This window comes from Mizuhopecten yessoensis, unplaced genomic scaffold (assembly GCF_002113885.1).
Source record: "Mizuhopecten yessoensis strain PY_sf001 unplaced genomic scaffold, ASM211388v2 scaffold7087, whole genome shotgun sequence".
Lineage (NCBI taxonomy): Eukaryota > Metazoa > Mollusca > Bivalvia > Pectinida > Pectinidae > Mizuhopecten > Mizuhopecten yessoensis.
The window spans coordinates 445096-458601 of NW_018406874.1; the positions used below are offsets into that span (position 1 = coordinate 445096).

At 35.0% G+C, this 13506-nt stretch overlaps 1 protein-coding gene across 1 annotated transcript; it reads left to right on the top strand.

Moving 5' to 3' along the window:
• Window positions 1–2309: 2309 nt before the first annotated feature.
• On the top strand, window positions 2310–11693 carry LOC110453099 (retinal dehydrogenase 2-like). The gene is made up of 13 exons (XM_021501936.1): window positions 2310–2412; window positions 3365–3505; window positions 4586–4715; window positions 5379–5440; window positions 5777–5905; window positions 6533–6646; window positions 6844–6946; window positions 7223–7407; window positions 7638–7802; window positions 8352–8509; window positions 9623–9697; window positions 9969–10008; window positions 11123–11693. Exons 2-13 carry the CDS (start codon window positions 3431–3433, stop codon window positions 11147–11149), a joined length of 1263 nt encoding a protein of 420 aa, XP_021357611.1. The 5' UTR covers window positions 2310–2412; window positions 3365–3430; the 3' UTR covers window positions 11150–11693.
• Window positions 11694–13506: the final 1813 nt, after the last annotated feature.

Genomic DNA, 13506 nt, shown 5'->3' on the forward strand with positions numbered 1-13506 from the left:
ATGTCGGTCGCTCAACACACTATATCTAGTGCTCGACATAATTTGTCGGCCGCTCGACACACTATATCTAGTGCTCGACATAATATGTCGGCCGCTCGACACACTGTATATAGTGCTCGACATAATATGTCGGCCGCTCGACACACTTTAGCTAGTGCTCGACATAATATGTCGGCCGCTCGACACACTATAGCTAGTGCTCGACATAATATGTCGACCGCTCGACACACTATAGCTAGTGCTCGACATAATATGTCGGTCGCTCAACACACTATATCTAGTGCTCGACATAATTTGTCGGCCGCTCGACACACTATATCTAGTGCTCGACATAATATGTCGGCCGCTCGACACACTGTATATAGTGCTCGACATAATATGTCGGCCGCTCGACACACTTTAGCTAGTGCTCGACATAATATGTCGGCCGCTCGACACACTATAGCTAGTGCTCGACATAATATGTCGACCGCTCGACACACTATAGCTAGTGCTCGACATAATATGTCGGCCGCTCGACACACTATAGCTAGTGTTCGACATAATATGTCGGCCGCTCGACACACTATATCTAGTGCTCGACATAACATGTCGGCCGCTCGACACATTTTATCTAGCACTCCACATAATATGTCGGCCGGTCGATTCATTATCTCTATTGCTCGACCTTACACGTACATGACAAATATACTCTGCATAATTATCATCTTGAACGTTAAAAACGTGAAGTCGAATGCTCGAGAAATTATGCTAGCAACAACAGTGTATGACTGCCCCTGTATTCCGTTGTCCTTGAACATGTTACATTTATACTAATTTCCTGAGATAACGATCTGTACAGCCATATACCTGATAAGATACTCGGTGGTAACGTTAGACAGGCCTACACTAGTTACGTCATTATCATACACATTATTGATTTACCATTGCGTCGTGTTGATGCATAAACTATCTACAATACGTCAGGAGCAATAAAACGTAATATTTACATACATCGATGTTATCATTCATCATATCTCGTATATCATAAAATGACATTATGAGCACTTATACAAATGCAATAAAACATCTTCATGAAATAAGGAACTATTTGGGAATGATGATAAGATTGCATCTGGTATTTGTTTCACCTTAATGATAGTTTTATTCTACACCTAAATACTAAATACAAGCCATAGTATTAAAAGCCAGATTTACTGACGTGAAATTATCTGTATTTATTAAACAGTTCATCGAAATAGTGTGACATGTTTTAGTAATCAAAGTCTAAAAATACCAACTGTCTACAACTACCATCTTAAGTAAATCGAATTTTTGATAACACCCTGTTTGTAAAAAAACAACACCTTCCATTATTACCATCTGTAGAATACCCGTATGTCGTATATTTTCATTGTACATGTACTTTTACAATGGTTTCCATGTAAATATCTCCTTTGTTTATATTGTGTCCTAGCTTTTATCGACCTAGAGTCAAAGTATGGTTTTGTTGACACTCATGGTATTCCCTTATAGGTAATTCTTTATGATAATACACTCTGGTAATGAAAAACACCTGCATGTAACTATCATGCAAATACTATCCCATGTTGCACATTCTGCGTAGCACCCTGTTACATAAGCCCCTTGTCTATAGTCACAAATAAAAGGACATCCCATATGTTATATGTTGAACAATAACACCCTTATGTTAAATACACATTTCTATAACTGTCGTCTAAATAATAACATGTATTGTGTATTCTAAATAATAATACAATGTTTATTAAAAAAGAAATGGATATTTAAACCACTTTTGTTTTATCCCCCTAAGTTGGTCTTGCTCGACAGGTTGTACTGTATATCAGGGTGTAAGAGACTTAAAGCTGCAAGGTGTCCCCTTTAAGAAGAATTTCATTTCAACAAATTTTATTGACAAAGTTGATACATGTACAAGTCAATTGGATGGAATAACAGACAAAGCCTATATAAATTATCTCCAGCGGTGGCTAAATTAACGGATTCTGTTATTTTTATTTGATTTAATTAATACATCAATTTTGAAATGTAAATTATAAACAAAAAAGTTAAAGGGGTGTAACTCCTTCTTAATTAACATAACTGAAATACAAATACATTCACATCACACACACAACACTTCCAAAGATATTATTTATCTTTATAACAATTTACAATGTATATAAGCTATATAGGTATCAGATCACACAGATATTGGCAGACATTGACCAAAAGAAGAATTATGATTAACTGGTGACTATTGTTGGCGTATTGCCCTCATGACTGATACACTGCGTGCTTTTATTACAGATATTTATAAACAATGAGTACGTGAACTCTGTAAGCGGCAAGACGTTCGTGACCCTCAACCCGACCACAGGGGAAAAGATCATCGACATCCAGGAAGGGGACAAGGTAAGGCCAGATTTGTGCACAAAAGTTGTGGGAAAAAATTAATAATATGTGAAACGAAAATTGAAAAAAGTTTACACGTGCACGTAAATACTGTATTGTAACAAAGCTGTTACTAATTGTTCAATTGTAATTATATGAAAACACCCCTGGTGACATCGACCATGCTTCTCGTTTACAAATGTGAATTGGTGCCGCTACACCGCTGGATTACCTCCCCCATCTTTATGGCGTCTTAACATCTGACCTTGAGGCTAATATAAACATGTTTATCCAACATTGTAACCACTGAAAATGCAACCTTGAACATCTTACCTGTTTACTAATGAAAACTAACCTTGCTACAAATGAAAATCTAACCTGTTTATCAATGAATTGTCACCTTGCTACAAATGAACATCTAACTTGTTTACCAATGAACTCTAACCTTGCTACAAATGCAAATCCAACCTGTTTATCAAAGAATTGTCACCATGCTACAAATGAACATCTAATTTGTTTACCAATGAGCTCTAACCTTGCTACAAATGAACATCTAACCTGTTTACCAATTAACTCTAACCTGCTACCAATGAACATCTAACCTGCCTAGCAATGAAATCTTACCTTGCCACACATGACAATCTAACCTGTTTATCAATGAACTCTAACCTTGCTACAAATGAACATCCAGCCTGTTTTCCAATGAACCCTAATCTTGTTAGAAATGATTATGAAAACTTATTTTACGAATGACCTCTACCCTGTTGCAAATAAACCTTTAATCCTTTAACCAATAACCTCTTACCTTGTTACTTATGAACATCCTTGATTTTGACCATTTAACAACCTTCCTTGTAGTCAGCAACATACTTAACCACCTACCATGTCATGACTATGTCAATCTTGTGTCGACTGAAATCCTACATTGATACGACTTATCCGATTACTATATGTATACTTTAATAAAACACAGGCTGACATAAATAAGGCTGTGGAAGCTGCCAAGGCCGCATTTAAAGACGACTCGCCATGGAGACAGATGAACGCCAGCACCAGGGGGGTCCTCCTCAACAAACTGGCCGACCTCATCGAGCGAGACAGAGTCTTCTTGTCGGTACGTCATATATACTGTAAACGTCATATCTGTCGAGTACGTCATATATACTGTAAACGTCATATCTGTGGAGTACGTCATATATACTGTAAACGTCATAGCAGTCGTGCACGTCATATATACTGTAAACGTCATATCTGTCGAGTACGTCATATATACTGTAAACGTCATATCTGTCGTGTACGTCATATAAACATACTGTAAACGTCATATCTGTCGTGTACGTCATATATACTGTTAACGTCATATCTGTCGTGTACGTCATATAAACATACTGTAAACGTAATATCTGTCGAGTACGTCACATATACTGTAAACGTCATATCTGTCGTGTACGTCATACATACTGTAAACGTCATATCTGTCGAGTAAGTCATTCATACTGTAAACGTCATATATGTCGTGTACGTCATACATACTGTAACGTCATATCTGTCGAGTACGTCACATATACTGTAAACGTCATATCTGTCGAGTAAGTCATATATACTGTAAACGTCATATCTGTCGTGTACGTCACATATACTGTAAACGTCATATCTGTCGTGTACGTCATATATACTGTAAATTTATGTCATTTCTGTCGAGTAAGTCACATATACTGTAAACGTCATAGCAGTCGTGTTCGTGATCTTAATACAACATTTATTCAAGGAAAATCAGCCTATATGTTATATACAATGTACTTATATATATAGGGAAGCTTCTTTCATGTTTGTTATCTTGTATAGTATACAGGATAAGAGAAGGTATTCAAAAGCTTGAACCTTGACTGGTGATGGATAAAGGATACAGTTATAACACAAGGTTTTCAATTTTGCAGGTTGATAAAAACTTTCATAGTTTCATTGGGAAATATTTTATTTGTTCATGTTACATAAATGTCGATGTTTTTATTACACTTATAAGTGTTCCATGTGGTTTTGTTGTCGCTGTGAGGACGTGACATCACTTGGATCCGACCTACATTTATATGGCGGTTGTTGTTGATGAAGGAAAAGACGCTTTGTTTTCTTTTTTCCTTTACACTGCAAAACAAAATATTAATAGAGAGGTAAACCTTTCTTATCTTCATTACAGAGTCTGGAAGTGTTAGACAATGGGAAACCTTTCCGGGATATGTATTGTAATGACATGATCATGATCATCGGCACCATCCGTTACTACGCCGGCTGGACGGACAAAATCTGTGGCAAGACCATCCCTGTGGGTGCGTGTCCATCTGTAACGGACTACCTTTAAAACCATGTCGTTATACAGAAATAAAGACGGTTTATATAGAAGTTCATGCTTCAGTGCATTCTAATATACTTACAATTCATACTTAAGTATATTCTAATATATTTACAATTCATGATTTAGTAGATTCTGATATATATTACAAATCGTTATTTAGTATATGCTATCATATATGACAATTCGTTATTTAGTATATGCTAATATATATGACAATTCGTTATTTAGTATACGCTAATATCTTTATAATTCATACTTCATTAAGTTTTCATATATACACAGTTATTTGTATCCAATGCAACATCCTTAAATGACATTAGCTATTAATAGGACGTTAAAGAAAATTAAACCAAACCAAACTATTTAATGCATTCTCATGTATTAAGAGTTTACAATTCAGTTCCTTTTCATCTTTTCACAATTCATACTTAATGTATTCTCATATATTTGTAGCATACATTATTTTCAAATCATTATACTGGTCTGGTCCATTATATAGTTGGTAACGTATATCACATTATGAAATCATTATGTAATTTTAAAAGCTTATAGAGGTCATGTATTACTGCAATAGATTAAACAGCTAATTGACAGTTACCAGTATTTAACATAACCTAGTGCCATATTTCCATTTAAGACGGTCCTTTCCTCTGCTACACCAGACATGAGCCAGTGGGAATCTGTGGGCAGATCATTCCGGTAATTGCAAATATCATCATATCGGCTTCATGTTTATCACATGTTTACAAACCATCTTTTTTCTTTTTAATGATATTGTTATAAAGATCAATGTCAATATCTCAATGCCTACCTTGCACAGGGAAAATAAGCTTATTGATGGAATCGTATTGTAAATACATATTCGAAGCTTTGCCGTATTCAATTATTCAACTTCAGTTTAAATGATGTATCTACATTGCTAAGATGGTCTTATTTCGCACGAAAATTAAGAAGAAGAAAAAAAGAGAAAAAATCACAATAAAAACGTGAACTATTTCTTCAGCTATGTCTTCATGCATTTATTCGATTTTCTAGTGGAACTTCCCACTGGCAATGATGGCGTGGAAGATAGCACCCGCTCTGGCCTGTGGAAACTGCATCGTCCTGAAGCCTGCCGAACAAACCCCACTCACAGCCCTGCACATGGGGTCGCTGTTCAAAGAGGTAAGGGTACATAATGGCCTCGTTCATGGGATCTCAAAGAGGTAGTGGTAATAGTCAAAGAATCATCTACAACGATACTCACTACATCAAAGCAGTACTGTGTACTTATGCTAGCTGTGGTAATGCGGCAAAGTAATCGAAATGGGACACTTTCAATGCACTTCGGTTTTTTTCAATTTATGCATTTCTGAATACAATTTCACAAACTATTGAGAAAAGCATTCCGAAAATGAACCATCAAACTTTGCACTTGTTGAAAATATCCTGTTTTATATTTGTTTCTGAATCATGTATACTCTCTGTGATCTAATGTCGGATGCTTCATAGCACGTAGAATTAATAACTATTGGAAACATGTTTCTCTCTCCTACAGCGGTAATTTTTCATTAAGTGCAGGAAAAAAATATGTTAAGCTAAAGCTACATAACTCTTTTTATAATCAGAGTGTCATTCTATTAAATTAGTTTAATAATTGTTAAAGACTCCGTTTTCGATGTAAACTACTGTAATGTTATTTAAACCATAGTTTTAAAGTATGAATGAGGATGCATCAATCACATAAGTAAAATTAATTCAATGATAATAAATAAACATTCCTTTTACCTTGTTCATTGTATTTTCACTCAGGCTGGTTTTCCCGCCGGAGTTGTGAACATAGTGCCCGGATATGGTCCAACCGCCGGTGCTGCCATCTCCAGTCATCCCGACATCAACAAAGTTGCTTTCACTGGATCAACAGAGGTACACCGGCCAAACGTTTTGTCAGAATGGAAATTCCTGTTGAGAAACATTCAATTTGATTATAATTATTTCTTAAGTCTTATATATATGTATATAGTTTAACTAGATAGAGACTTTATACTTATCATTTATGCTGAACTAGACAAGGTGCGTCGGTACTTTATATATTATTACAATCGTCACTGTTGGGTTAACAGGTCGGTCAACTTATCATGGAAGCTGCCGCCAAGTCTAACCTCAAACGTGTCACTCTGGAATTGGGCGGGAAAAGTCCAAACGTCATCTTTGCTGACGCTGATCGTGAGTGATGTCTTAAACACGTAAATTGTAATACAAGTACTTTTCTCCCTGACTGTTTACTTTCGTGTAATCTTGCTTTGTCTCCCAATGAAATTTCCCATTAATTAAGTCAAGTTCACGTGATTATTACGTTATGCGTTTATTCTGTTATTCAGTTGTTGATGATCGTACCATACATATCCAAGTCACACAAAACAAAAACCTTCTTATAAGATAAGCTATATGTAAAGCATTTATCGATAGTAGAGTCAATCTCATGTTTGTGTCATCTCCCAGTGGACTTTGCGGCTGAGATGTCCCATCAGGCATTGTTCTACAATATGGGTCAGTGTTGCACGGCGGGGTCAAGGACGTATGTCCAGGAGGATATCTACGAGGAATTTACCTCCAAACTTGTCAAAAGGGCTCAGAATAAACCCGTTGGAGACCCGTTTGATCCCAAGAATGAAGCTGGACCACAAGTAATATGTAAATCTACCATAATTACATTAGAAAAATAGGACAGGGATTGCTAATGAGTTTTTGTTTTATCAAATGTATTTTCAAACATTATTTACATAATAATTGAAAAAAGAGTAATGCATATTTAGCATAACACAAGAACAACTTTCGATTGTTATATATCTGGTACATGTATGTTTGTCTCCGACAGTTGCATTTTCTTAATATCTGTTATATTTAATATGTCAAGATCAACGAAGAGCAGTTTAAGAAGATTCTGTCAATGATAGACTCGGGAGTGAAGGACGGTGCTAAACTGGAGTGTGGCGGGAAGGCCGTGGAGGGCAAAGGTTACTTCATCCAGCCGACCGTCTTCACTGGTGTCACAGAGGAAATGACCATCGGGAAAGAGGAGGTGACTAACGCGTAATCTCGTCAGTCTGGATAAGATAGCTGTATCTGCTTATATAATCATAAAAAGCATTGCCATCATGTTGTTACAGTGATGTCGTAATATCTTGGTTTTTATTGGGTTTTTTTTGTAATGGTTTTATTTTTCCAAGTTTTTCATTACATATACATATACATAAACAGGACATCACGCATTCTCACACATACACACACGGACATGGATTTAGCATTATCACAATCATTTTCATTGTCATCATAATATCATGAGCATCAACATCAGAATCATCAGCATCAGCATCAGCATCGACAATATCATCATCATCAGCATCATTCATCTTAATCATCGTCATCATCCTCTTTCATATATAATTATTCAATCATCATCATTGCCATCATCCATCATCATAATCATTATCATTATCATCATTGTCATACAATCATTATCATCATCATACAATCATCATTCCATATGTATCATCATCAACATAATATCTTGAATTTAATATTAGTGTTTGGCTTGTTTACTTCACGTTTGCCGCTAATCATACTTCAGATTTTCGGACCAGTTCAGCAAATTATCAAGTTCAAGACTATGGAAGAGGTTATCGAGAGGGCAAACAACACACCATTTGGCCTGGCTGCTGCCATTTTTACCAATGACCTTGGAAAGGCAATAACCTTTTCTAACAGGGTCAAAGCCGGAACAGTATGGTATGTATTCTTGTGGTCATGGTTAATTGTAACAGTAAACATATTACCCTACTTAAGACATTCTAAAAACAAAATGACCAACGGTAACGACCAGTGAAATTTTCATCAGATAAAAAAAGATGCTATTCAAATAAGGTAGTCCAAGTCTAATCAATTACATACGATTTCCAGTATTTAAGAGTAGAAACGAATTAATTATATATAAGCTACCACTTTTTAGGAATACTTATCCTTGTAGTCTGAATACTTTGAATAATTCTGGAATATATCTCGGTTCTTAACATACAAATTAACAATAACATGAAATGCTATTCATAAAGCAAGTAAAGTATACGTACCCGTTTGTTATATCAAAAACATTTTATAGCACACAAAAGGAAAAAATGTTATTTGAAATGACTGTATTATGTGAAGTGACCGTATTATGTGATGTCAATGGATTGTGTAAAGTGAATGTATTGTGTGAAGTGAATGTATAGTGTGAAGTGATTGTATTGTGTGAAGTGAATGTATTGTGTAAAGTGAATGTATTATGTGAAGTGATTGTATTGTGTGAAGTGAATGTATTATGTGAAGTGAATGTTTTATGTGAAGTGTGAATGTATTATGTGAAGTGAATGTATTATGTGAAGTGAATGTATTATGTGAAGTGAATGTATTTTGTGAAGTGAATGTATTATGTGAAGTGAATGTATTATGTGAAGTGAATGTATTGTGTGCAGTGAATGTATTTTGTGAAGTGAATGTATTGTGTGAAGTGAATGTATTGTGTGAAGTGGATGTATTATGTGAAGTGAATGTATTATGTGAAGTGAATGTATTGTGTGCAGTGAATGTAGAATGTAGTATTTGAAGTGAATGTATTATGTGAAGTGAATGTATTGTGTGAGGTAAATGTAGAATGTAGTATTTGAAGTGACTGTATTATGTGAAGTGACTGTATTATGTGATGTCAATGTATCATGTGAAGTGACTGTATTATGTGAAGTGACTGTATTATGAATTTATGTGAAGTAATTTTTCATGTGAAGTGGTGTCTGGTACGTATTACGTAAAATAACATTAAATGACATTTATGCAGTATTATGTACAGTGATTCTGTTTATTTATCAGGGTAAACCTGTACAACATTGTCAATGCACAGAGTCCGTTTGGAGGATTCAAGATGTCGGGGGTTGGCCGAGAACTGTAAGTGGATTACCTACGTAGAAATTTTAAATCAACTTGGTTATCAATCATTCAAATTTGTATCATTCATTTTTTGAAATGACGTTTTCAGAATGAACATTAGTTATGTTATTACGACAAGACAAGGAACCATACGTGCTTTGCTTGAAATGTTTTCTAAATTTGTGCTCATTTAATACAGTTCTTGTGTTAAATGAGTTAGTAAAGCTGTGTTAATAAATAACTGGGGGAACTATTTATAGGCGTTTCTAAGTATATTTTTGTATTGCAGAGGAGAGTATGGATTATCACAATATACCGAAGTTAAAACTGTAAGTATGATGCTATTTATATATAATATTAACTAGAAATACCAAGCAAGGAAACACCGGTTTGATAATTCACTTTGTGGAAGCACAATATACATATCTTACAGCACCTTCGGGCTAATTCGTCCATTTAGGATTCTCTATTGCTACGTAAGGTCGAAAGGATGGAAATACATACCATTAAGTGTTCAGAAATATATATGCTAATACAGCAAAAGAACAAGATTGCCAATAAGAAACTCCTAAAAGCTTGTATAGCCTTAGGCTACAATAGATCATTTACACTCCACGCAGTAAAAACATTGGTATTTATGAAACTCACCCTCAAGTTTTCGGCCGACCTCGGAGGACAGATAGCCAATATAGGAGGATTCAAACAATTCATTCGTTACGTAAAAAAATCCGTGTAAGTTACGTAAAGTCAGCTTCAAAACAACAATTCTGAACTCATTTGCAATCCTAAAGTAAAACTCTTTAAAAAAAAACAATATAATTATATAAAGTAAAATACAACTATGAAACATTAAAACTGAGGTCAAGTTCAACCATAAAACAATTGATCTGAGGTAAAGGAGAAATATAAATAAAACAATTGAAGGAGAAAACAACTACAAAACTAAATATTTAGCCTTAGACGAATATCCAATGCATACACTATTACTACCTTACGTGTGTTACACGGTAAGCGCTTTGTCAAACACAGTCGATACTACTGTATACAGTAAAGTGTGAACACCACTCATCATCTTAACAATTTACAACAGGTGTAGTTCGATCTGCAGTGTAAGCATTAAAACATTTAAGCATGTCTAATGGAGTAAGTTGTTATCCAACGACGGAACAGGGATTTCACTCCGGTGCTTTCCTACAACCATCGTCTATTACTACACGTACTGGAAGTTATTGGAATCTAATAAGGTCACTACTTGTACAACGCGACGTTTGTAACTACTTCCCAGCAAATAATGTCTACACGTCAACCTTTGTTACTACAATGTTATACATATGCTGCTATCTTATGTACAATCCAATATGTATTACACCATCTGTAAATACTATCCTATGTTTCTACTTTGACATGTGTATGATTTTCCTAACATCACTTTCTTTTGTTCAGGTGCTGATCAATCCCATGGCAAAGTGATTGCAAGGACAAACTAAGCTGATGGCGCCATTACAACGAAAGGATTTATATTTATCTCTTATATATAATAACAAACATTAAAATACTACGCATCGGTCAATGTGTGGTAGATTATAGAGCACAACGCCAAGTGATAACAGGACTAAGTCATGGCGAACATACCACTAACTAATAACAGGACTAAGTCATGAAGAACATACCACTAACTAATACCAGGACTAAGTCATGGAGATCACAGTATGAAAGAGTGCAGTACAATTCTTAAGAAATATCATTGTTACTAGTCCACGACTGCAATATCGTTGAAAATGTTGACTGGACACTGATTAAGTTTAACTGTTTCCCACACAGATTTGTATATATACAAGTATATTGTAAGCACGCATCGATTTCCATTTGTCCGATTTTAATGGTTATAAAAGAGAGGACATACTAAGAATAAACATACTGTTTTCGCTCTTCTTCAGGTCAACACTATGTAGCTGTATTTAGTCGAACAAATATTTATGCAGCTGATTTGATTAAAAAAGAAGGGTAAAACTTACGGATGTGTTTATAATTATTGTTCGTACACATCGTCGAAGTAAGGTCAAATCTGTGAACTCTTTGATTTGAAAGTAGACCCGTCCTACACTTTAGCTCAACGACCTGTCGGGATAAGGTTTTTACCTGTATTAAAACGATATTGCTTCACACATCATATTGCTGGTATGTTATACACCTCCGTTGTCGATTAATTACAACAAAACCTACATTTAAATTATTCCTAAATAGTACCAAAATTCACCAAGGCCATCTTTTAAGTGCAAATGCTGAAGTTATATAACGCGTGCATAACGATTTGTGAATACTCTTTCTGCTATGTGATTTGGTACGTACAAAGTGTGTATATAGGGCAACCCTGTCTTGAGTGCATCTGTGTCGTAAGAAGATGTTCATTTTCTCAGGTGAATGGGTATAAAACAGTTAAGGATGCACAGGTAGTTATCTGTGGTTCCTGTATAGACACATGCTGGTCTCACTACACTGTGTTACGCATAATTACACAGCATATCCAATACTTTTAAAATATTTTAGTATTTAAATTTCAATAAATGTTGCACCGTAAACACATGCCATCTGCGTGTATATTGACGAAACTGTTCCTTAAAGTTGAAATGAAATGTGATATTAATTTTAATGTCGATGAAATATGTCAATTACATGCTAATTTTAAGTTCTGCATTTTATGCATGTTCCGACAATCTCGAATATGTACCTTATTTGCTTTTATAGATGGCTAAGATAAAGGTTTAAATTTACACATATACTTGAAATCACGAAAACATTCAAATTTGAATGCGAGAAAGTAATGACAGAAATAAAGTACGTTTACATGACAACATTAACAATAATGGCAAATTATTGTTATTAAGATAATTGGTCAATATCATGATTCTGCGATATTTTTATAAACTTATATTTACTGGTTAACATTTATAAAAGAATCGTATACATATAAACATCATAGAGAATCCTATGATAAACGTATGCATATATACAAAGAAGTGTTTGTTCTAACCGTATACATATATACATAACAGAGGACGATGTAATTTACATAAACATAGATACATCACCGAGGACGATGTAATTTACATAAACATAGATACAACACCGAGGACGATGTAATTTACATAAACAAAGATACAACACCGAGGACGATGTAATTGACATAAACATAGATACCTCACCGAGGACGATGTAATTAACATAAACATAGATACAACACCGAGGACAATGTAATTGACATAAACAAAGATACAACACCGAGGACGATGCAATTAACATAAACATAGAGACAACACCGAGAACGATGTAATTTACATAAACATAGATACAACACCGAGGACGATGTAATTGACATAAACAAAGATACAACACCGAGGACGATGTAATTTACATAAACATAGAGACAACACCGAGGACGATGTAATTAACATAAACATAGATACAACACCGAGGACAATGTAATTGACATAAACAAAGATACAACACCGAGGACGATGTAATTTACATAAACATAGAGACAACACCGAGGACGATGTAATTAACATAAACATAGGTACATCACCGAGGACGATGTAATTTCCATAAACATAGATACAACACCGAGGACGATGTAATTGACATAAACAAAGATACAACACCGAGGACGATGTAATTTACATAAACATAGGTACATCACCGAGGACGATGTAATTTCCATAAACATAGATACAACACCGAGGACGATGTAATTAACATAAACATAGGTACATCACCGAGGACGATGTAATTTCCATAAACATAGATACAACACCGAGGACGATGTAATT